Source organism: Odocoileus virginianus, chromosome 23 (genome assembly GCF_023699985.2).
Source record: "Odocoileus virginianus isolate 20LAN1187 ecotype Illinois chromosome 23, Ovbor_1.2, whole genome shotgun sequence".
NCBI classification, from domain to species: domain Eukaryota; kingdom Metazoa; phylum Chordata; class Mammalia; order Artiodactyla; family Cervidae; genus Odocoileus; species Odocoileus virginianus.
The window spans coordinates 20,204,835-20,229,601 of NC_069696.1; the positions used below are offsets into that span (position 1 = coordinate 20,204,835).

General features: G+C 40.6%; 1 protein-coding gene, 1 long non-coding RNA gene and 1 pseudogene across 3 annotated transcripts in view; 1 reads left to right on the top strand and 2 right to left on the bottom strand.

Moving 5' to 3' along the window:
• LOC139030601 (uncharacterized) overlaps positions 1-2,799 on the top strand; it is a 39,616-nt gene extending 36,817 nt beyond the window's left edge. The window contains exon 3 of the long non-coding RNA XR_011482993.1: positions 2,398-2,799. This is a non-coding gene — a long non-coding RNA (uncharacterized lncRNA). The remainder of the gene's footprint in view (positions 1-2,397) is intronic.
• Positions 1-24,767, bottom strand: part of PLBD1 (phospholipase B domain containing 1) — an 86,981-nt gene that overhangs the window by 59,744 nt on the left and 2,470 nt on the right. The window contains exons 1-2 of one of the 2 annotated variants that reach the window (XM_070453654.1): positions 17,737-17,821; positions 4,594-4,813 (exon numbers count right to left, since the gene is read on the bottom strand). In XM_070453654.1, the coding sequence (XP_070309755.1) occupies positions 4,594-4,787 (194 nt within the window). In that variant the 5' untranslated portion in view covers positions 4,788-4,813; positions 17,737-17,821. Of the gene's footprint in view, positions 1-4,593; positions 4,814-17,736; positions 17,822-24,767 lie in introns of those variants that run through there. The other variant, XM_020910786.2, reaches the window with a different exon arrangement.
• Positions 8,001-9,936, bottom strand: LOC110148674 (hyaluronan synthase 2 pseudogene; annotated as a pseudogene).

Below are 24,767 nucleotides of genomic sequence, written 5' to 3' on the forward strand. Positions count from 1 at the left end.
AGGATTCAGTTCAACTTAACAAGCCTGTTAAGTAAGTGCGGGTGGCAGAAGTGCTGTGCTGGGCTTCAGGGGTATGCACAGATGAAAGAGGGGGACCCTGTCCTCAAAGCACTAACAGATGGTGGAGGAGAAAGATGGGCTTTGATCCAGTAGAAATGGAATCAGAAAGAGCTTCATCAAGGAGACAGCGTCTGAGACGGGTCTTGGAGGTTGAGCAGTATTTTGATCAGTAGAGATGTGAAGAGCAGCATCTGGCTCTTAGGAATCATAGTTCGAAGAGTTGCTAGGAAGGGGATGTGCAAGAGGCGGAAGGAGCATCACGGCACCGCTCAAGGGCGCCTGTGAAATGCTTGGTGCGCCATGCAGGGAGGGGGTTCCTCGGGGGACGGGGGTGGGGCAGCGAAAGAAGAGGAAGAATAGAACATGAAGAAGAGCAAATCAGTGAGAGAAACCCCGGAAAACAGGGAGTGCCTGCTCTAAGCTGGATGTGCCGCTGCTCCACATGAGATCACCCTGCAGAAGCAGCGCAGGTAGATGGCCGTGAGCTTCAACATAAAGAATTGATACAAAGGGTTGGACCCAGGAGAGTGTTGTAAAAGTTCAGAGAAGCAGCAAATTGCTGAATGCTTCAAAGGCAATGATGGAGCATATGAGGATATGTCTTTGCGTTTTGATTTGGTTTCTTGAATATTTCATATTTCAAATGATATTTTCCGAGGTCATCAAACCAACATCCTTGTCTATCTCAAGTCGTTCATCCCACGATCTCCGACCTTGCACACACCTCTGCCCCCGGGAGCTGCAGGAGGCTATAAGGAACATTCCATTTTAAAAGTGGAAGAAAGTGGCGGGCCTATACCTTCCACTGCTCTTGGCAGCTGCCTGAGCAACCCGGTGAAATGAGAGGGAAACAAGGCAGCTCTTTCTTCTGGCCTCTGGCACAAACTTGCCTTCTCTGCCCTGGCACCAAGGCTGTGTCTGGGTACGTGGGACTGTACTTTGCAAAATAGTCTCCAGCAGTATATGTTGTAAGTGGATGAAATGATGCCTGGGCATGAAGATGCTACTGCTTCTCATACGACTCCCCTTGTGTAGCTGAAAACAAAAGCCTCTAGCCTGTGACTTGTTTCTCCACCATTGGTCCGTGGCTACAGTCCTTCCAGAGGGTTGATATTTTAAGCTACTTCTGCTTTGCTTCAGAGAATGCTTGATACTTTTGCTCAGAGGGAGCCCCATGGCCTCCCTGCTCAGCTGAGACAGTGCATGGAGCGCTTACTGCTGCTGTCCTTCTTTGATGGGACCTTGGGTCTAAGAGTCTCAATTCTAGGAATCCTTCCAGTGGCCACTCACCAACCACACCCCCCTGCCCCTCCCACCCTACTTCCCTGCCAGAGCTCATGTCTCTGTGAGCCCCGGCTCTCTACTTCATTTGGCACTTCCTCCAAATTAAACTCTTGCACCACATAATGTGTACTAAGCCTTCACCCCCTGGACCATATCAGAGAGGAAGCAGGAAACTGGTAACCACTTCCCTCTCCTCCCTCCTTCCCCAACCCATTGCTAGGGGTCTGTGATGCTTGCTGGACCATATCCCATGGCTCCGAGCTGTGAGCAAGGCACAGAGCAGAGCCTTGGAATGTGTGCTGATTCAGAAATGCCCTTACTTACTGAACTTCTCAGTAATGCAGTCAGAATGACACCTCTGAAAGGAGCTTATGGGAAATGCCCTTCTAAAAATGGTTTTGGGGGACTTCCCTGGTGGTCCAGTGGTTAAGAATCTGCCTTCCAAGACCCAGAGGAATCGGGTGGAGAGGGAGGTGGGAGGGGGGATCGGGATGGGGAATACATGGAAATCCATGGCTGATTCATGTCGATGTATGACAAAACCCACTACAATATTGTAAAGTAATTAGCCTCCAACTAATAAAAATAAGTGGGAAAAAAAAAAAAAGAATCTGCCTTCCAATGAAGGGAACACAGGTTCGATCCTTGGTTGGGGAACTAAGCCCGTGTGTCACAGTGAAGACCCAGCATAGCCAAAACGTACATTGAAAAAAATAAATAAAAAGAGGGTTTTGGTTATAATTAAAAAAAAAAAAATAGTAGCATGTATTTATTTATTTGGTCACGCAGCTCATGGGCAATTAGTTCTGTAACCAGCAGCTGACCCTGGGCCCTCGGCAGTGAGAGCAGAGTCCTGACTGCTGGACAGCCAGGGATATCCCTTAGTGGGAATTCTTCCTCCTCCTCCTTCTCCTCTTTCCTGTTCTGTTCCATCCTTCCTTCCTTCCTTTCCTCTTTCCTTTTTGTCCTCTCCTTCTCTCGTTCTTTTCTTCTCCTTCAAACATACAAATATTGATCTCACTCTTCCATCTACCCTCTTCCATCCTTTATCAGGCAACTTCCTGCTCACCAGCATCTTCTCGGGCTCAGTGAGATACAACAAGATCCCGTGCAGAGCAGAGCTCCTCTCAGACTCCGAGTACCACCCACGGGGGAAGCCCATCATGAGCAGCTGGGGAGAGTTTCCACAATCACAAATACTAGACGGAGATGAACAGAGAGGCTGTCTTTCCAATTCAAGAAACCTCTGCTTCAAATAGAGAATGACCACCGTCAAATGGGCCTCTACCCAGAGCTTCCATGACATGGCTGCCATCTGCCTTTTTAAACCAGATGTCCCTGCTTGCTCGATTGGAGCCTCCACTCCTGGTCACTGTAAATGCAACTTATTCAGACTCAGTGCCTTTCTTCAGGGCTTTCTTCTGTTTCCTTCCACATTGAATGATTTTTGGCTAAGTCTAAGGTTCTCATCTATTAAGTGCCTGACCCACCACTCACTGCTTCCACAAAGCCTCCGTTGGCTGCTCTGGTCCACCAGGGTGCCTTCCTCTCAGACTCCCATAGGATTAATGATTAAATCACTTTTCATCTGTTCTCTGCAGAAGAAATGCTGCCGAGAATATCCCAATGTTTCCTCAAGGATCCTGTAATGAGTGAGGTTCCTAGGCTGACCCCTCCCTCACTTCTGATCCCTGGTCCCCAGGCTGCTGCTACAGGATCCTAGGGAAGGCGGATTCAGAGTCTGAAATCAGGAGCTTCTCTGGTAGCTCAGTGGTAAAGAATCCATCTGCCAATGCAGACAGAGTCCATCCGTCTTCCATCCCTGATCCAGGAAGATTCCTCAAGCCGAGGGGCAACTAAGCCCATGTGCCTCAACTACTAAGCCTGTGCTCTAGAGCCTGGGAGCCCCAGCTACTGAAGCCTGAGGGCCCTAGAGCCTGTGCTCTGTAACAAGAGAAGCCTGCCCACCACAACTAGAGAGTAGCCCCTGCTCGCCGCAACTAGAGAAAAGCTTGCACAGCAACGGAGACCCAGCACAGCCAAAAATAAAATTTTTTAAAAAAGAGAATACAATGAGAATTCAGTGGATCCAGAAACAGATAAGGATTTTGAGGGAAAAAGAAAAAAGTCTGGATTGTTACATGCAGAATAACAGTTTTAAACATGTTTTTAAACATTGTATTCACTTTATAGTTTTCTACATCTCCAAATAGAGAGTTCCCTACTAAGGGGACTTGTATGGCAAGGTAATAAAAATTTGGTAGAAAGATAAAAACAGGAATTTTTAGTTTAAGGTTAAAAAAAAAAAGCAGCCAGAGCCCAGTAATTAGCCATTCAACATTTGATATAATTGCCAGCACTTAGAAACAGATTAAGACCAGCACTGTGTTTACTATGAGTAAGGCTGTAACAGGGGAAAATAAGGTTTGGTTAAACTTGCACTCAGCGATCTAGGTCACAGAGCATAAAAAGAAGCAAGCCAAGTTCTCAAGATATTTTATATCAAAGGAAGAATGAGGCTTGTTTAAATAATTTGCAACTTTCCTTTCTTCAAGGAAGGGTTCTCCAAAAAGGATGCATCATGATTGCATTATTATAACTACATTTTTGTTATTTTCATTAGACAAAGGAAGAACTCAAAAATCAAACAACAATAGAACATTCATGTTAAGACATCAAAATTTCAATTTTTGATTGAATCTTTGCCCACTTGAAAGTATCATTCTAGGACAGTTGAAAATAAATGCCCTTACATTTTATTTTTAATTAATTTTAAATTAACCTTCTCTGTTTTGTGCTTCTCAAAGAGCCACTCCATCTCCCTTTGCTTTCTCCCTGACAATGAATGACTAGTGAGATGAAATGGCTTAGCTGTCTTTACAACAGTTTCATGAGAGGGAAATGTTTTAAATGTCACAGCTGGGGGCTTTGCTCCTTCTAGGCAGGCATGACTATAGATACAAATGTAATTGTGATTTTTTTTTTTTTTTAACTTTAGGCCATACTGCACAGCACTTAGGATCTTAGTTCCCCGAGCAGGGATTGAACCTGGGCCCCTTGCTCGGAGTCTTAACCACTGGACTACCAAGAAAGTCCCTATAAATGTAATTCCGATGTTTCTATCATCTGAGAAGGACCACGGTGACTTTTCAATTCTAGAATACAATGCGAGGAAGAAAAATGTTACTGCTGAGAAAAGAAAGGGACAGAGGTTGCCTTGCAGTTCTCTACTATGACTGGGGTACTTACGGGGCAGTGAGGTAACCCTCCAAAAAGCCGGCGGCAAACATGATGATCTCGTTGCTCAGGGATTGAGAACCATACCCTGCTTTGATCTCCAGGATGCCCCAGCCTGTGGTTTTCACAGAGTTGTTGTAAAAGCCATAGGCATCCCCATTCCTGTCCAGGACATTTTTGACTTGTATTCTCTTCTCGGTAGGCATCCAGTACGCAGTTGCATAGTAGACCCCTGGAAGAAAAGAAAAAGGAATAATGCTAGGATGTCACTGAACTGAGTGGCTGATGCCTTTCTTTTTCTGCGTAACCAACAATTCTAGCACATCTGCTTTTAAAGAGTTTTGTTCTATTAGAGTTGGGGAATCTGTCACACCACAGTTTGTCCTTGTTATTGTTGTTGTTTAATCTCTAAGTCGTGTATGACTCTTTGCAACCTCATGGACTGTAGCCCACCAGGCTCCTCTGTCCAGGCAAGAATATGGAGTGTGTTGTCATTTTCTTCACTGGATCTTCCTGACCCAGTGATCAAACCCATGTACCCTGCATTGGCAGGCGGATTCTTTACCAGTGAGCCACCTGGCAAGCCCTTGTCCTTGTTACAAATGGGGGAAAACCACAGCCTGGATCAAAGGCAACGAGTCTAGAGCACAAAGAACCAGGTCAAAGGTAGGGGTGTAGTTGGAGCATCAGAGAGGGGGTCTAAGTGCTTCAACCTTAGGGATGGAATTCTGGGCAAGGCAGGAGCTGGACCTCTCACCCTTCTTGTCATTCAACCAAGAATAAGATCTGGGATTTCCCTGGTTGAGAGTCCACCTTGCAATGCCGGGGACTTGGGTTCGATCCCTGGTCAGGGAACTAGGATCCCACATGCCTTGGAGCAGGTAGGCCTATGCTTTGCAACTACTGATCCCAAATGCTGCAACAAAAAAATTCCACATTACACACTGCAAATCCTGCATGCCACAACTAAGACCCAATGCAGCCAAATAAATAACAAAATAAATAAATATGGTTTTTCAAAAATAATAGGTTTCAACCCTGGTCTGCAGCCCTTTTCATCCCCCTCAATAGTTGGGCCAAAGCATCCACATTCTCTCACTTTCTACCCTATCTCTCCTGCTTAATTCTTTTGTTTCTTATCAAAAATATTTTATTTACAAAAAATTCCATGGAAATACACTGAATAATTGCTAAAATAAATTCAGGCAATTCATTCAATCTTTTATATGAAGGAGAGAATTTGACATTTGAATGTTACTAAGGCAAAGAGTCAGACACCACTGAGCGACTGAACTGAACTGAACTGAAAGCTTAACTTAGAACATAAATAGTTAGAAAGGCAAACTCAAGGTTAGTCTCACTTAATGGCATGGTCTGTTTGCTTCCCACAAGTTCTCCAATCAGTGCAGGTATACATTGTAGAACATTATGAACCTTTTTTGTACTCTGAAGGTAGGCTCTGCAGTTTTTTTCTTAGGCAAAATGGGTGGAATATAGGTGTCTGCATAAAAAGGAAGCCGAAAGGCAGAAAACACATGGTTGAATACTTTTCCACATTTCTGCTTCATCACAATACTTTTTATTCAGCTCTTCATGTGTTCAATTGTGTTTTTAACACAGGTCTACAGAGCACCAGCTACAAGGCAAGAGGGGTCATCTCTAAAGTCAAACTGGATAAATAAGATCCCAGAGTAGCTAAATGACCCAGGCTGAGGGTACCTGGTCCATCAATTTTTTATGTGCCAATTCTTGACACAGCTATTAATATTAAACCTTGATACCATGTCTACTATGTGAACATATTTATGTAGGCCAGGAACAGAAGAGATGAAGCAATTATCTGTATAATTCAGAAAAAATCTTTCCTATAAAGTTAAATAACAATAGGTGGAGCTTGATTCTGCTAGTTTTGAATCTATATGCTTTATCCTTGTTATAATTTATCCTACTCACCCATATAAATCTCATGGACATGAGTTTGAGCAAACTCCAGGAGACGATGAGGGACAGGGAAGCCTGGCATGCTGCAGTCCATGGGGTCGCAAAGAGTCAGACACAACTTAGCGACTAAACAACAAAGTGAACTTTGGGGGGGAAAAAAAAAACTTTTGGGAAAAAAAAAGGTAGGTGAAGTATGTTCAACATATGGACAGGATCCAGTGAATACAGGTCACAGAACAAAATGATGAACTGTACTGTATTTGTCCAAATTACACAGATAATTTTTCCCACTTTGCTTCTTCTTGGCCTGGAAAAACACTATGAGAATCTCCAAAGACTGTCTTTGATACATAAATTTCATGTATTGCTGGATACCTAGTGCTTTCTTTTGAGAACAAGCACTTGATTTTTTTTTTTCAATCTCATGAAAAAATTGCATTTTTCTACCCCTTTAGCTATGCTTTTCAAGGACTTCTTTTTGGTACATGTAAGTGTGAATTTCTACTTCCAAAGTGTGACAGATATATTGGCCTTTTCTAAAATAAATGAAGAAAGGGACTTCCCTGGTGATCCAGTGGGAGTGGTTAAGACTCCTTGTTCCCAATGTAGGGGGCCCTGCTCAGGGAACTAGATCCCACATGCCTCAACTAAAGATCACATGTGCTGCAATGAAGTTGGCAGATCCCATGTGCTGCAACTAAATAAACAGTTACAAGAGCTCCCAAATAAATAAATATTAAAAAATAAAATAAATGAAAAAAGTTAAAATATGGAAAGTTTAAGCACTTTTTCACAGAACTAAACTATTCAATTTTAAAGGTAGAGAGAAAGAAACACTTTATTCTTTCTATCATGAATAACATCAGTCAACCAAGGTTCACATTTTGGGTAGACATTTTTCAAGTATGAATTTTTTCAGAACCTCTTTTATTTAAAAAAAAAAAAAGGAAAAATAGGTGAATTTTGGCAGAAGAGTAAAATATAATATGCACAGTTTGTTTTAAGATTGGCATGCAAACTTTTAAAACAGTACAATTATATAAAAGTATGGCCTGTAAAATATCTTTTGGTATTTCACTTGGTAGTTAAACAGAAAAATTTTCTAAAAAAAAAAAAAAGCTATCAATACAGCCCATAAGTTAGGGTTGTATATGTTGAAAGAAATTTCCCTTGAGTTTCAAAATCCTTTTCTTCCATAATAACTCAATGGACATGAGTTTGAGCAAATCCAAGGAGATGGTGAAGGACTGGAAAGCCTGGTATGCTGCCATTAATGGGGTCGTTAAGAGTCGGGCACGACTCAGCTACTGAACAACAACCCATGTAAGTCATCACTAGTGAGGTATATAGGGCAGAACACTGTTAGGCAAACGTAAGAAAAGAGTGCATGAACAAAGAATTCTTCCCATTTTCATAGAAATATTAGGTTAAATCTGAGTCATCGTTCTTGATGTGTCACTTGACTTTGGCAGAATTAAGCCCATACAAATGTCTTTGTTCTAGTCCCAGCAGCAGCGATATGTCTCCTTTGGTGGCATTATTTGATGCCAAGACACCATACAGTCCCCTGGAGGGATGAAGATTGGGTGTATATGTCTGCATCTATAACTGCAAACACCAAATGTAAGATCATACATCAAGCGCCATGTTGTACCGTTGTCCTCTCCTCCGCCTGCCACACTTCTTGATGACAACCACATACAGTGTCAAAAACAGGACCCAGTAGCATACATAGAGCAATGTTCCTACAATTATAACTGTCTGTTTCGATTCTGAGAATGGCTTTTTAGATTCCATATAAATGGTGAAAACCACACCACCCAGGAGGATTGTGAACCAAACCGTTACGGGGACGAGTCCTATGAAATTAACAACAATGGTCTTCCTTCCAGAAGTGCCCCACCCGGCTTTGTTAATCGTAGCAATTGCAAACATCTTGGCGGGAAGTAAACTTGACATGTATAACACTGAATAGAGGGACATAAAGACCATAACGGTGTTTCCTCTAAGGCAGCTGGCAAAAGATGATTTTATGAGACCCACTAACTGGACAGTTAACAAGAAGAGGAGTATGTTCCAGGTTTTACCCCTGTAGAAAAGCTGGATTACTGTGGCAATGAGAAAGAAAGGGAAGAACCCAGTGATGACGGCTTCATAGGTCATCCACAGGTGATGTTTGTGGAACCACATCGCATTGTAGAGCCACTCTCGGAAGTAGGACTTGCTCCAACGGGTCTGCTGGTTTAACCATCTGAGATATTCCTTAGGTGTTTCAGTAAGGCACTTGGATCGAGCTGTGTATTTCGTTGCATAGCCCAGACTCAGCACTCGGTTTGTTAGGTGCCTGTCATCTCCAAAACTACAGTGGCTGCCCATAAATTCTTGATTGTACCAGTCTTCCACAAATTCCTGCAGTAAGGAGTTTCGGTACATTCCCAGGGGTCCGCTAATGCACTGGACACACCCAAAATAAGACTGACAGGCCCTTTCTATGTTAAAAGCCATCCAGTATCTCACGCTGCTGAGGAAAGAGATCCAGGAATCATACTTGTTTAAAATCTGGACATCTCCCCCAACACCTCCAACCATGGGATCTTCTTCTAAAACCTTTACCATCTCCACCGATGAGGCAGGGTCAAGTATGGTGTCTGAATCGCAGACCTGTACATAATCCACACTCCGTCCCAGTGCTCTGAAAGCCGTGTACATGACTTCTCTTTTTCCACCCCATTTTTGCATGATACAGATATTCTTGTTGGACAAGACCAACTGGGTGACATGTTGTGAGCTCTCTTTATGTGACTCATTTTTCTCACCAGGACCCTTCATGTGGAAGTTGCTCTTCCAGACATACGTGGCTGACATGTCCCTGCCCATGACTTCACTGAAGATGTCCATCATGTAAAGGTCATCTTCTGAGTTTCCGTCGATGACCATGACAACTTTAACTCTGGGGTAGGTTAGCCTTTTCACAGATTGCAAACATTTCCGTAAGTAATCTGGATCTTCTTGATACGCGGCAATGCAGAGAGCAACAGTTTTGTTCAACTTAACAGGGGTTTCTAGAGATTTTTTCATTTTCCGGTGCTCCAAAAAGGCAAACAGACTTTGGATGATGAGGTGTGATACTAAAGCTGCACCGTATAGCCCAAAAGAGAAATAGTAATTATCCGTTTGGAAAAATTGGTAGCCAACAATATAAGCAGCTGTGATTCCAAGGAGGAGAGAAACTCCAAAAAGTGTGGTTCCAATTATTCTCAGGATACATAGTAACCTCCCACAGTGCATCTTGTTCAGCTCTGGGTCATAAAGTTGTCCTCAGCCTGTCTGTCCTGGAGGGTCAGTGGCAGGCAGTTTCCAAAACTGAGCTAATAGGAGATCAGATGAATTTGAGATAATGGACCAAAAAAAAAAAAAAAACAATTTTAAACACAACATTTATAAAAGATTGAGGAGTTTTTTATTTTATGCTTTAGTTCCCCTCCCTTAATACTAGAAAGTCTCTTCTCTCTTTTGTATTTAAAGAAAAAAAAAAAAAGGCCTGGTGAAAACTCAACAGAACTGAGGAAGCATAGAATTGGGAGAAAGTCTTTGGCGGGGTCTGGTTCAAGTCCTGAGTCAGTGGGTTGCTGGAAGCCAGGTCTGGTTAACTCTTTTCAGATGCCTTGATTTCCTCCTTCTGGCTGTTGCCTTTCTGCCTCCTTCAATGGAAGAGGTGTCTCCTGCTTAATTCTTCACAAATGACATTAGATTCCTATTTTGTAGAAATGATAGAAACTATCACCTGTGGATTCCTCAAGTTCTTGATAATTTTGTGAATTGATCCTCACAGCTCCTGTGCCATCTCACCCTTCTTGGTCTCCTCCATCCCTCCACCCATGTCCTGGGTCCCACCACTTTCCTTAAGTGGCTCTCACTTTCATGAGGAACTTCACTGCATCCTGTATCTTCTTGCTCCTGTACCCTAAAGCTCCCTCTCTGCAGTGGCTCGTCCCCATTCAGGTTACTGTCTTGCAGCTCAAAGCTAACCAGCCACAGAAGCCCTCCCTGGATCACAAATGAAATTCTCGAATCTTAACGTCACATGAACTTCCAAAAGCATATGACCCCGGTGACCACTTATTCTTAAAGCTCTTTCCTCCCATGGCCTCTGGAATAACAATCTCCTGAAGCACCACCTCCCCTACTTGCCTTTTCCTTACTTTTCCCAGGAGTTCCACTTTATCCCCAACAGCACAATGGATAATACCTTCTGGATGATTCCTTTAGCACTAGGAATTAAAAATATCCAAAGCAAAATTCATATTCTCTTCCAATCCATCCTCCACCTTCTGCTTTCTAGCTTTGTGGTCTTTCAGCCTAAAACCCAAATCCATCCAGGTGTCCTCTCTCCTCCACAACTCATATTTAATCAAAACTCCTAAATAGCTCTTCCTTTCTATGCTAGTTTAAAAAAAAAAAAAACAAATTTATTTGGTTTTGGCTGTGCTGGGTCTTTGTTGCTGCACACAGGCTTTTCTCTAGCTGTGACAAGCAGGGGCTACGCTCTAGTTGCGGTGCATGTGTTTCTCCTTGTGGTGGCTTCTCTTGTTGCAGAGAACAGGGTCTAGGATGCTTGGGTTTCAGTAATTGCCACACACAGCCTCAGTAGTTGTAGCTTCCAGGTTCTAGAGCACAGGCTCGGTCATTGCAGTGTACAGGGTTAGCTGTTCGCAGCATGTGGGATCTTCCAGAACCAGGGATCGAACCTGCGTCTCCTGCATTGGCAGGTAGATTCTCTACTATTGAGACACAGGGAAGACCATTTCTATGCTAGTTTCAATATCACAACTAGTCTAAACTATGAAGAGGCTTTTTCCCCCCAAGGTCTCTGACTTTTAATCCATTTTTCATACTTTGCCAGAGTGACCTTTCTAAAATGCAAAACTAATTTGTTTACTTGAATACCCCCAATTGTCAACGGCTTCCACTTCCTAGAATTAAAATTCGTTGACTTATCCTCTTGGGCCTTCATGATCTGGTTTCTGCCTGCCTATCTAGTTGCACTCCATGTGATCTCGAAACCATTACACACAGCTCTCTGGCCTACCATGAGCTGGTCCAACACCTCTGACTTTGCATATGCTGTTTCCTCTGCCTGAGATTTTCCCCGTTGTTGACTACCGAGTAATCTCAAAACAGTTATTTAAGACTCAGGAGGCAGCATCCCCTTTATAGAGATTGGCTCTCTCTACAAGCTCTATGTACCTTGTATGTAGTCTGCTGGTCTGTGTGGAGGTCTGCTGGTCTAATGTAACTTACACATCTGCTCCTGCTCCCAGCCTATGAACTTGTTTCCTCAGCACCTAATACACTGTCTGGCCCACAACAAGTACTCAGTTTTTGTTGTTTAGTCGCTAAGTCATGTCCGACTCTTCTGTGACCCTGTGGATCGTAGCCTGCCAGACTCCTCTATCCATGGGATTTTCCAGGCAAGAATACTAGAGTGGGTTGCCATTTCCTTCTCCAGGGGATCTTCCATCCCAGGGAATGAACCCATGTCTCTTGTATTGGTAAGTGGATTCTTTACCACTGAGCCACCTGGGAAGCCATAGGTATTCAATAAATATCTATAAAAGGAAGGAGGACACAGGAAGAGAGCAAAACGAAGAAAAGAAATAGTATGTACAGCATTCATTTCTCTGGCTCAGAAACCATTGCACAGCTGCTCAGGTTAAAGAGAAACTTTATATTCAGGTCATCAGGGAGGTGGGAGGAGGCCAGAGTGACTCAGATTCTGGGCTGCGACTCAGCAGATGGGTATTGTATCATCACTGGGAGAGGGAGCAGAAGGGAAACATGTCTGGGAGGGAGCATGTGTTTAGTTTTGGACATACTAAGTTTTTAGTGGTTAAGATACTAGAAAGCTCAGATACAATATTTAAATATGATTATCTGCTTTCAACATTCAAAACTGACTCAGTATTTATTTGGCTAAGGCATGTGGAATCTTTGGTTGCAGAATGTGAACTCCTAGTTGCAGCACATGGGATCTAGTTCCCTGACCAGGGATCGAACCTGAGGCCCCCTGCATTGGGAATGCAGTTTTAACCACTGGACCACCAGGGAAGTCCATATTATGCAAAGACTGTCTATGAAATGAGCACTAAAATTAGAAACTTAATATTAGAGCATCATGGCACCTTGGCCCAACATGGTGATAGACTGGGACTCGGTCAAGCTGTGCTAATCAGCTAATGTTATAACTGCTAAAGAAAGATCTCGAGCAGGAAAGTCAATTTATTCTAAGTCATGACCATAATGGTGGGCTTTGTTTAAAAATGGTGAAGTGGAAGTAATGGCAGTGATAAACATAGGCAGGTGCAGACTACCTATTCACCAGGTTTCTGGTGATGAGAGGCTAATTGTTACTGAGTCAGTTGACCACAGTTGGATAATTGTGGGCAACATCCACAGAAAAGTCCTTTCTGCTCCTCCCAAATATAATAAATATGCTTTCCAAACTGATCTTGGACCATGAATGCTACAGCCTCAGCCCCTTCCCAGCTTTTCTCCTGCATTCTTGTCCACCCTTACCCCCAGTGAACTTGGAGGGAAATGAGAAAGGATGGCTGTTTCACTGTTACTGGTACTACCCCTTTTTCTTACCACAAATAACAAACTTCTGCAAATCTGTGCTTTTTTGACATTCATATGCCCCCATATAAGGGAAAAAAAATTTTTTTTTACCCAGTCCTCAGGAGAATTCAATGAGAAAAATTTACTGCTAACACACTGACCAATTTAGCAAGTGCTTTGAGAATTAAGCCAAAATCTGAGTTTCTTGTGCTACCCCTAATTGATGTTCTCCGTTCCTCAATGTTTTCTCCATATATCAACTCTTCCTGGTTGTCCAGTCTCATGCCTTAAAAAAAAATTTTTTTTTCTTAAATACTTGATTAGTTTAAGCCTTATGCTTTTCTATTAAAAAAAAAATTTCCATGTTGTGAAGTGATTGGTGTGGAAACTGTAATAGCAAAAAGGTAGAAAAATATCACATAATTCTAATCTCAACCATGCTCTATGCAGGCTCTGTGAAGGTAGGGGCAACTTTTGCTTATGACCGCATATCCTGGGAATGCTAGAGCTGGCACAATAATGTTTCTGTGATGGATCTAGATTACATGTGTGTGTTCCTGACCCCAAAGTGAAATTTATCTGAACATTCACAGAGGTTAGTCTAAAATAACTCAAGTCGTTATGTCCTCAAGCTCGGGTAAGAAGCCTAGAGGACATTGAGATGCCCAAGGGGCAAATGCCATGTTTGTGAAAATGAGACTTAAACATTTCTAACAGCAACATCCTTAGAATCAATGCACTTGATAAATATTTATTGAATGACTGAGAATATTACTTTCTAAAAAAGTTTTTCCTTCCACAGATAAAGATGAAAAGAAGCCCCATCAATTTTTTTGATTTCTCTGTAAAAACCCAAACATCCAAATTGAATTTCTTTTCTTTACCTATGTATTCTAATATTTTCTATAAGTTAATTGTTTTCAGTTGGAAAAAAATTCGGCACGCTGTCTTAGAATTTGTAAAACAGTCAAACATGGTCGAAATCACTTTTTCCCATAGTTGGAACCTAAGTCTGCTAGCACTTCATTTATGAAAGAGGAAGTGGTATTCAACCCTGAGCAATACAATTTTCCCCTAATATAGTCAGTCAGTTAGACACAGGGAAAAAAGAAACATGAGAAAGCAGAGCATATGTCAGTGAAAATATAAAAGCAAAATTGCAACTTAATCTATTCAGATTAGTTTTAGCTAATAGTTTACTATGATCCTCGAATTGCTTTTCTCTTTCATGAGCAAAGCACTCAGCTTTGCTCAGTCACTCAGCTTCCTTCTCTGTACCCTGGCTTTGTGCCTTTCCTTCTCTGAAAGGACTTAAAGTAAATGGATACCTGGTTTTTAGATTTGCTTTGTCTCTTCATCAGAGTCACTAAGAAAATAACTGACTAATGAATAATCAATCTCCAGGCAACAAAATCCTAAGTTGGTAGTTTAGCTCTCACTCTCTCCAGAAACCAGAGCCTGGGATTCTGGATGGAAAGAGAATCATTTGGCGAGGTGCTCCAGAGAACAGGAGTCGGGGGCTAGGAGAGGGGAACAGGGAGGGAGGGAAAGCAGCAGGGTGCATTTCAGGATGGTCCAAAGAGGTGTGCAGAGTAAGCCTCTGAAGACCACACGCCAAGGGTGGAAAGAGGGAGAGCATTTATCCACCCACTCCCATCCTGCGGAGGTCCAAGGTGGCTTTTGACCATTCCCAGTTATGTACATGCTCCAGTGTTAAACAGTTAGGATTTTAGAGGAGCTCTGAGGTAGAAAGTGGGGGCTCTTGCAGTTTGGCTGAGGTGAGGTGCCTCAGCTTACCTGAGTGAAGCTAGAATAAAAGGCAGAGTATGAGGTGGGTTGAATAATGTGTCCAATACACAAAGCAGGTTGAAAGGGATTAGTTTAAAAAAAATAGCTTCAAGGAAACAAAATACTAGTACATAAAAATGCTGCAGATTTCCTTGGCTCTGGAATGATGTCTTTCCTTCACCTCCTAGAAGTGTACCTGGTTCTTCACTGCTGGCTTAACTCAGAGTTCTTGTCAACAGTCTTACCAACAGAAAGTCAGCTTTGCCCCATTCTGATTCAGCACTCAGCTCATTGCTCATCTAGATCTCTCTTTAGTTATACGCATTTGTTTGTATTTGTTGCAGTAAATTTGACTATAAACTTGTTAAGAATGAGGGGTGGCATCAAGTATCTCATTGTATTGACTCCCTTGGGCTTAATATAATGTTTTATCCTATGGCCACTTAAATCCCCAGCTTTTACACTGGCTGGAAGGCTACCATTGGAGACAGATTCACATCACATCTGTGGTACATTAATTCTGGATTTCTCACTGTAAATTAGAATTTTGATATCTTAGGTCTGGTTTGAGTAACTTGATGCTACTTTATATTAGAACTAAAGCTGTGTTTGCAAGGCTGCAGGACAAACTTCAGAGCAAGCCTGTCTCTCTCAATCAAGAGACTTTCACAATTTTTCCCAAGAAGATTATAACATATCTGCTGTCTATGCAGACATGGAGTTTCAAGTGTTAGACTCAAGTTTCTTCATAATTTCACTACCTCTATTAGTTTCATTTTTTTAACCACATTAAGTAAATTCCTGTTTCATAGTAGTACAAGAAACCTACATAATAACATTATTAATACATTTTGTAGTCACATCTTTAAGCTATCAAAAAATTGTGAGACATAGTTGTAGAAGCAACTGGAACCTTCTCTATTTTTAGAAAAAGGTAAAACAAACGTATTCTTAACCAATTCTTAAAATGTTAAACAAAATTAATTCCTTGAGATTCACTGCATTATTGCTGCTACTACCTTTTTTGCTATTTCAATAGTTAATGCTTTGTAATTTGGAATCCAACAAAACGTTAACAGGTGACACAAGTGATAATAATGTCTAAATAAGTGTGAAAATTAAAGTTTCTATTTTGTGTGTCAGAACCAACACCCAAGATGAAGTTCACGGATAAACACTTCATATATTATGGAAAGTAAATCACCAAGAAATAGTTACTTAAAATTTTCTACCCCAATTTTGGGGCTTCCCTGGTGGCTCAGATGGTAAAGAATCTGCCTGAATGCAGGAGACCTGGGTTTTATCCATCGGTTGGGAAGATCCCCTGGATAAGGGAATGGCAAACCACTGCAGTATTTTTCCTGGAGAATTTCATAGACTGAGGAGCATGGCAGGCTAGTCCGTGGGATCGCAAAGAGTTGGACACAACTGAGCAACTAACTAACACATACACACATACCCCAATTTCAGGACTGCAGGAGGGTCTTTTAAATTTTATTCTGGAGAAAGTTTTTGATCTTTTCTATAAGTTTCAGGACCAGGAAACAAAATTTAATAATAAAGATTAATAAGTATTACTACTTCTCCCAGAAATTCTTCTGAACTTATCTATTAAAAAAATGTTTTTAGCTAAGGTCTAGTCATAAACATGATGTCATGCTTGTATTTGCCCCATCAGAGTCTATAATAAATGTATATTTGTATGTTAGTCTTTATGAGAGAATTCCCTAAATGTTCTCAAAATATCCCAAACTCCACGCATCCCAAACTAAAGTCACCCTATTCTCAACCCTCAAATAAGCACCTTTTCCTTTAGTTCTTACTAAAGGCAAGAAACATCTACCTGCTTTGATCTGTGTATTCTCAACTCAACATTGCTAAGTATTAGAGAAATGCAAATCAAGACTACAATGAGATAAAACCTCACACCAGTCAAAATGGTTATCATCAAAAAAATCCACAAACAATAAATGCCAGGGAAGGTGTGGAGAGAAGGGAACTCTCCTGCATTGTTGGTGGGAATGTAAATTGATACAGCCACTACGGAGAACAGTATGGAGGCTTCTTTAAAAACTAAAAATAGGTCTACCACAAGACCCTGCAATCCCACTCCTGGGCATATATCTGGAGGAAAACATGATTGGAAATGATACATGCACCCCAATGTTCTTACCCTAAAAAGGAAACTGAAGTTGTTCCTTCTGGCCATTTACCAAGTCTTCACACTTTTATCTACTTCCTTTCCTTCCCTATGTATTACTTTAGTTGAGGCTTTTCCCATTTCTTGGAATTATCTTGTATATATTCTGATTAACAAACTGGTATAGCCCTTGAATTGGTTCAAGATGGCAGAGTAGAAGGATGTGCACTCACTCCTTGAGAGAGCACTGGAATCACAACAAACTGTTGAACCATGATTGACAGGAAGATGCTAGAACCAACTGAAAAAGATATCCCACATATCCAGAGACAAAGGAGAAGCTGCAATGAGATAGTAGGAGGGGTGCAATCATGATAAAATAAAATCACATAATCACCAGGTGGGCTACTCACAAACTGGAGATCAATTATATCACAGAATTTCTCCCACTGGAGTGAAGGTTCTGAGCCCCATGTCAGGCTTCCCAATGTGAGGGTCTGGCAACAGGAGAAGGAATCCCCAGAGAACCTGACTTTGAAGGCCAGTGGGATTTGATTGCAGGACTTCCACAGGATTGGGGAAAACAGAGTCCACTCTTGGAGGGCACACACAAAATCTGGTGCACATTAGAACCCAGTGACCCCATAGGAGACTGAACCAGACCTTACCTGCTAGTGCTGGAGGGTCTTTGCAGAAGTGGGGGGCAGCTATGGTTCACCATGGAGACAAAGACACTGGTAGCAGCAGTTCTCAGAAGTACTCATTGGCATGAGGCCTCCATGAGGTCACCACTATCCACACCAAACAGCCTATAGGCTCCAGTGTTGGGCTGCTCCAGGCCAAACCACCAAGAGGGAAGGAACACAGCCATACCCATCAGCAGACAAGTGGGTTAAAGTTTAACTGAGCACAGACTTGTCCCACAAGAGCAAGACCCAGCTCTACTTACCACCAGTCCCTCCCATCAGGAAACTTGCACAAAACTCTTAGATACTCCATCTACTAGAAGGTAGACAGCAGAAGCAAGAACTGCAATCCTGCAGCCTGTTGAACAAAAACCACTATCATAGAAAGTTAGAGAAAGTGAAAATGTGGAGGATTATGTCTTAGATGAAGGAACAAAATAAAACCCTAGAAAAGCAACTAAATGAAGTAGAGATAGACAACGTTCCAGAAAAAGAATTTAGAATAATGATAGTGAAGATGATCCAGGATCTTGGACAAATGATTTAGGCAAGGATTGAGAAAATGCAAGAAATGTTTAATAAAGATCTGGAAGAATTAAATAACAACAAACAGAGACAAAAAGTACAATAACTGAAATTAAATAGATACTAGAAGGAATCAAGCAGAATAAATGAGGCAGAAGAAGGAATAAGTGACCTAGAAGACAGAATGGTGGAAATCACTGCCACTAAACAAAATAAAGACTGAAATAAAGGCAACCTAAGAGACCTATGGGACATATTAAACACACCAACATTTGCATTGTAGGAGTCCAAAAATGATAAGAAACAGAAAAAGGATCTAATAAAATATTTGAGGAGACTATAGCTGAAAACTTCTCGAACATGGGAAAGGAAACCCCTCAACCAAGTTTGGGAAGTGCAGAGTGTCCCAGGCAGGGTAAACCCAAAGAAGAGCACAGCAAGACACATGGTAATCAAACTGACAAAAATTAAAGACAATGAAAAACTATTAAAATCAACAAGGGGAAAATGACAACATACACGGGTACTTCCCTAAGGTTATGAGCTGACTTCTAGGCAGAAACCCTGCAAGCCAGAAGGGAGTGGCACAATGTATTTAAAGTGATGAAAGGGAGGAAACTACAACCAAGAATACTCTACCCAGCAAGCATATCATTCAGATTTGAGGGAGAAATCCAAAGTTTTCCAAACAAGCGAAAGTCAAGAATTCAACACCATCAGAAAAGCTTTACAACAAAAACAAAAGGAACTCCTCTAGGTAGGAAAGAGACTAGCAACTTAAAACAACCTGTGCATCTATAGACTGCTATATCAAAACTTCATAGAAGAGGAAAACCTAAAAACTACAATAGATATACCCACACACACACAAAAAGAAACCCAACATAACACTAAAGATGACCGTCAAACCACAAGAGACGAAAACAAAAGAGGAAAGGAAGAAAAAAGACCCACAAAAACAAACCCCAAATAATTAAGAAAATGGCAATAGGAACACACATACTGATAATTACCTTAAATGCAAATGGATAAAATGCACCAACCAAAAGACTGAGACTGTTTGAATGGCTACAAAAACAAGACCTGTACATATGCTGTCTATAAGAGACCCATCTCAGACCTAGGGACACATACAGACTGAAAGTGAGGGGATGGAAGAAGGTATTCCATGCAAATGGAAATCAAAAGAAAGCTGGAGTAGTCATACTCATATCAGACAAAATAGACTTTAAAATAAAGACTCTTATAAGAGACAAAGAAGGACATTACATAATGATCAAGGAAGGGATCAATCCAAGAAGAAGAAATAACAACTGCAAATATATATGTACCCAACAAAAAAGCACCTCAATTCATAAGACAAATCATAACAGCCATAAAGCAAAAAATTGACAGTAACAAGATAATAGTGGGGGACTTTAATGTCCCACTTTCATCAATGGATACATCATCCAGTCAGAAAATCAATAAGGAAACACAGGCCTTAAATAACACATTAGACTAGATAGACTTAATTTATATTTATAGAGCATTCCATTCAAAAGCAGAAGAATACATGTTTCTCAAGTGCACATGCAATATTCTCCAGGACTGACCACATGCTTGGCCACAAAGTGAGTGTAAATTTAAGAAAACTGAAGTCATATCAAGCATGTTTTCCAACTACAACACTTTGAGATTAGAAATAAAGTACAAGGGGAAAAAAATAAAAACACAAACACAGAGAGGTTAAACAATACTAAACAAACAATGAATCACTGAAGAAATCAAAGGGGAAATAAAAAAAAATACCTAGAGACAAATGAAAATGAAATCACAATGATCCAAAACCTATAGGATGTAGCAAAAGTAGTTCTAAGAGGACAATTTATTAGCAATACCGTCTTACCTCAGGAAACAAGAACAATCTCAAATAAACAACCTAACCTCACACTTAAAGCAATTAGAGAAAGTAGAACAGACATAACCTAAAGTTAGTAGAAGAAAAGAAAACATAAAGAAAAGTTTTCATAAAGAAAACTTTGTGAAATGGAGACAAAGAAAACAACAGCAAAGATCAACAAAACTAAAAGCTGGTTCTTCGAAAAGATAAAACTGATAAAGTCTCAGTCAGATAGAGAGAGGATTCAATAAAATTAGAAATGCAAAAAATGTTACAACTGACGCCACGGAAATACAAAATATCATAAGAGACTACTACAAGCAACTGTATGACAATAAAATGGACAACCTGGAAGAAATGGACAGATTTTTAAAAAGATGCAGTCTCAAGACTGAACCAGGAAGAAGTAAAAAATATGAATAGCCCAATTGTACGCACTGAAATGGAAACTGTGATTTTAAAACTCCCAAAAAACAAAAGTCCAGGACACAGGAGACTTCTATCAAACATTTAGAGAAGAGCTAGCACCTACCCGTCTGAAACTGTTCTGAAAGAATGGCAGAGGAAGGAAAATTCTCAAAATCATTCTATGAGGCCACCGTCACTCTGATACCAAAATCAGACAAAGATACCACACAGATAAGAAAATTACAGGCCAACATCACTGATGAACACAGACACAGAAATCCTCAACAAAATACTATCAATTCTAATCCAACAATACATTAAAAGGCTCAAATACCATGATTAAGTGGGATTTATCCCAGGGATGCAAGGATTTTTCAATATTCACAAATCAAGCAGTGTGATAAACCACATCAACAAACTGAAGGATAAAAACTATATGATCATCTCAATAAAAACAGAAAAAGCTTCTAACAAAATTCAGCACCAGTTTATGATGAAAAAAAAAAAAAACTCTCCAGAAAGTGGGCATAAAGGAAACACATGCTCAGTCGCTCAGTCAAAGCTGACTCTTTGCAACTCCATGGACTGTAGCCCTCCAGGCTCCTCTGTTTATGGAATTTTCTGGGCAAGAATATTGGAGTGGGTTGCCATTTCCTTCTCCATAAAGAAAACATACCTCAACAGAATAAAGGCTGTATAAGACAGACCTACAGATAACATCATAGTCAATGGTGAAAAGCTGAAAGCATTGCCTCTAAGATCAGGAAAAAGGCAAGGATGTCCACTTTTACCACTTGTATTCAACATAGCTAGGAAGTCCTAGCTACAGCAATCAGAGAAGAAAATAAAAGGAATCCAAACTGGGAAAAAAAAAAGTGAAACTGCCATGATACTATACATAAAAAACCCTAAAGATACTACCAGAAAACTACTAGAGCTCATCAATGAATTCAGTAAAGTTTCAGGACACAAAATTAATAGAGAGAAATCTCTTGCATTTCTATGCACTAAAAGTGAAATATCAGAAAGAGAAATTAAGGAAACAATCCCATTATCATTGCTTCAAAAAAATAGAACAAAATAAAACACCTAGGAATAAATCTACCCAGGGTGCAAAAGACCTGTACATGGAATACTATTAGACACTGATTAAAGAAATCAAAGATGACACAGATGAAAAAATATATTATGTTCTTGGATTGAAAGAATCACTATTGTCCAAATAACTATATTACCCAAGGCAATCTACAGATCAAATGCAATCCTTATCAAATAACCAATGACATTTTTCACAGAAGTAGAACAAAAAATCTTAAAATTTGTATGGAGGCACAAAAGATCCCAAATCATCAAAAAAATCTTAAGAAAGAAAAACAGAACTGGAGGGATCAGGCTCTCTGACTCAAGATTATCCTGCAAAACTATAGTCATCAAAACAGTATGGTACTGGCAGAAAAACAGATATATAGATCAATGGAACAGAATAGAATGCCCAGAAATAAACTCATGCACCTGTGCTCAATTAATCTATGACAAAGGAGATCAGACTATACAGTGATGGGAAGATAGTCACTTCAATAAATGATGCTGGGAAAACTGGACAGCTACATGTAAAAAAAAAAAAAGAAAAGAAATTAGATCACTCTTTAGTACCATACACAAAAATAAACTCAAAATGGATTAAAGACACTACACAGCTCCTAGAAGAAAACATCGGCAGAACACTCTCTGACATAAATGGCAGCAATCTTTTTTGATTCATCTCCCAGAGTAATGGAAATAAAAACAAAAACAAATGGGACCTAATTAAACTCAAAAGCTTATACATAGCAAAAGAAACCATAAACAAAACCAAAGATAACCCAAAGATTGGGGAAAATATTTGCAAATATGTGACCAACAAGGGATTAGTCTCCAAAATTTATAAACAGCTCCTGTGGCTTAATAGCATCAAAAACAAACAACCCAGTAAAAAAATGGGCAGAGGACCTCAATAGACATTTCTCCAAAGAAGACATACAGATGGCCAAGAGGCACATGAAAAGATGTTTAACATCACTAATTATTAGAGAAATGCAAATCAAAGCTACAATAAGTTATTACCTTACAACAGCCAGAATGGCTATCATCAAAAATTCCACAAACAATAAATGCTGGAGAAGGTGTTGAGAGAAGGGAACCCTCCTGCAGTGTTGGTGGGAATGTAAATTCATACAGCCACTATGGAGAACAGTATGGAGGTTTCTTTAAAAACTAAAAATAGGGCTACTATATGACCCTGCAATCCCACTCCTGGGCACATATCTGGAGGAAAACATGATCAGAAAGGATATATGCACCCCTATGTTCATTACAGCACTGCTTACAATAGTCAAGACATGGAAGCAACCTAAATGTCCATTGACAGAGGAACAGATAAACAAACTGTGATACATATACGCAATGTGATATTACTCAGCCATTAAAAAGAATGAAATAATGTCACTTGCAGCAACACGGATGGATCTAGAGTTTGTCATCCTGAGTGAAGTAAGTCAGACACAGAAGGAGAAATATCATAAGATATTGCCTATATGTGAAATCTAAAAAGAAATGATACAAATGAACTTATTTACAAAACAGAAACAAAGTCACAGATTTAGAGAACAAACTTATGGTTACCAGGGCCAAGAGTGAAGGGAAGGGATAATGAGGGGGTTTGGGGGTTGACATGTATACACAGCTGTATTTAAAACCTATAACTAACAAGGATCTATTGTATAACACAGGGAACTCTGTTCAATGTTATGTAGCAGCCTGGATGGGAAGGGAGTTTGGGGAAGAATGGATACATGTATATGTATGGCCAAGTTGCTCTGCTATGCACCTGAAACTATTACATTGTTAACGGCCTATATTCCAATGTAAAATAAAAAGTGTGTGTGTGTTGTTTTTTTTTTTAAGATAATACATTACCACATTAAAAAAAAAAAAAAAAAAACCTGGTACAGAAAAACAGGAAGTGAACTGAAGTGAAGTGAAAGTCGCTCAGTTGTGTCCGACTCTGCGACTCCAGGGACTGTATAATCCATGGAATTCTCCAGGCCAGAATACTGGAGTAGGTAGCTGTTCCCTTCTCCAGTGGGTCTCCCCAACCCAGGGATCAAATTCAGGTCTCCCACATTGCAGGTGGATTCTTTACTAGCTGGGTCGCCAGGGAAGCCCGAAAAACAGGAAAGTACTGGGAAATTCTAAAGCAGCCATGGTTAAGAAAAGTGCACTTTGGCAAAAATAATCATGATGACTTCTGAAAGAGCTTTCTGAAAGAGCTGCTTAACATACTGGTATGCACCCCAACTCCCCAGAATGTTAGGCCATGATTAAGAAAATCTGTTTTTATAACAAGTTATTACTTCACTGAACAGGGATTATCATCAGCAATTCTGTTGTCTTATCAAGAGATCCATGATGCCTTTTCAGAGAAAAGCAACTCCCGTGGCTGGTCATAATAGTAATTCAATTATATAGCCCCTACTATGTGCCCTACTTAGTTAAGCTTTCCTGATAGCTCAATTGGTAAAGACTGAGTCGGACATGACTGAGGGACTTTCACACTAGTGCCAGGCCCTGTTCCTCATAACAAACTTACGATATAGGTATTATTATAATATCCATTTTACAGATGAGGAAATTGAGGCATGGAGAGATTAGATAATTAGCTAAAAGTCATGCAGTTTGTCAGTATTGCAGCCAGGCTTCAAACATAGGTGGTCTGGCCCCATGGCTTCTGTCTTGGAATTCCAACCTATCTCTCTAATATTTGACTTCCAAGAATGAAGACCTGCCATGGAAAGAGTGAACATATGGCGCAACTTCCACAGGGAATCTGGAAATAAGGAAGCCCTCAGAGATAAAGAATCAATTGAGATTGGCCTCAACCACAAGTCTGCTATGTCAATTAAGAGCCTGAACAACTCCAGAACTGTAGACTCCTTGAGAGCCACTTCAAGGGATTAGCTAATCTAGATAGGCAGTCAGTCAGTCTCAAGTGGTACTGGTAAGCCATGGAAGGTGGAAAAGGAGTCTGTGACCAGCTGTTTTGGGCAAGCAGTGACCGGTAAGAAGCAGCTATGTACTGCCTGAAATGCCCAGTCCTAGGGAGAAGCAGATGAATCAGGTCCTCAGCCTGAGAATCCCTGATATATTTTTTATCCCAGGT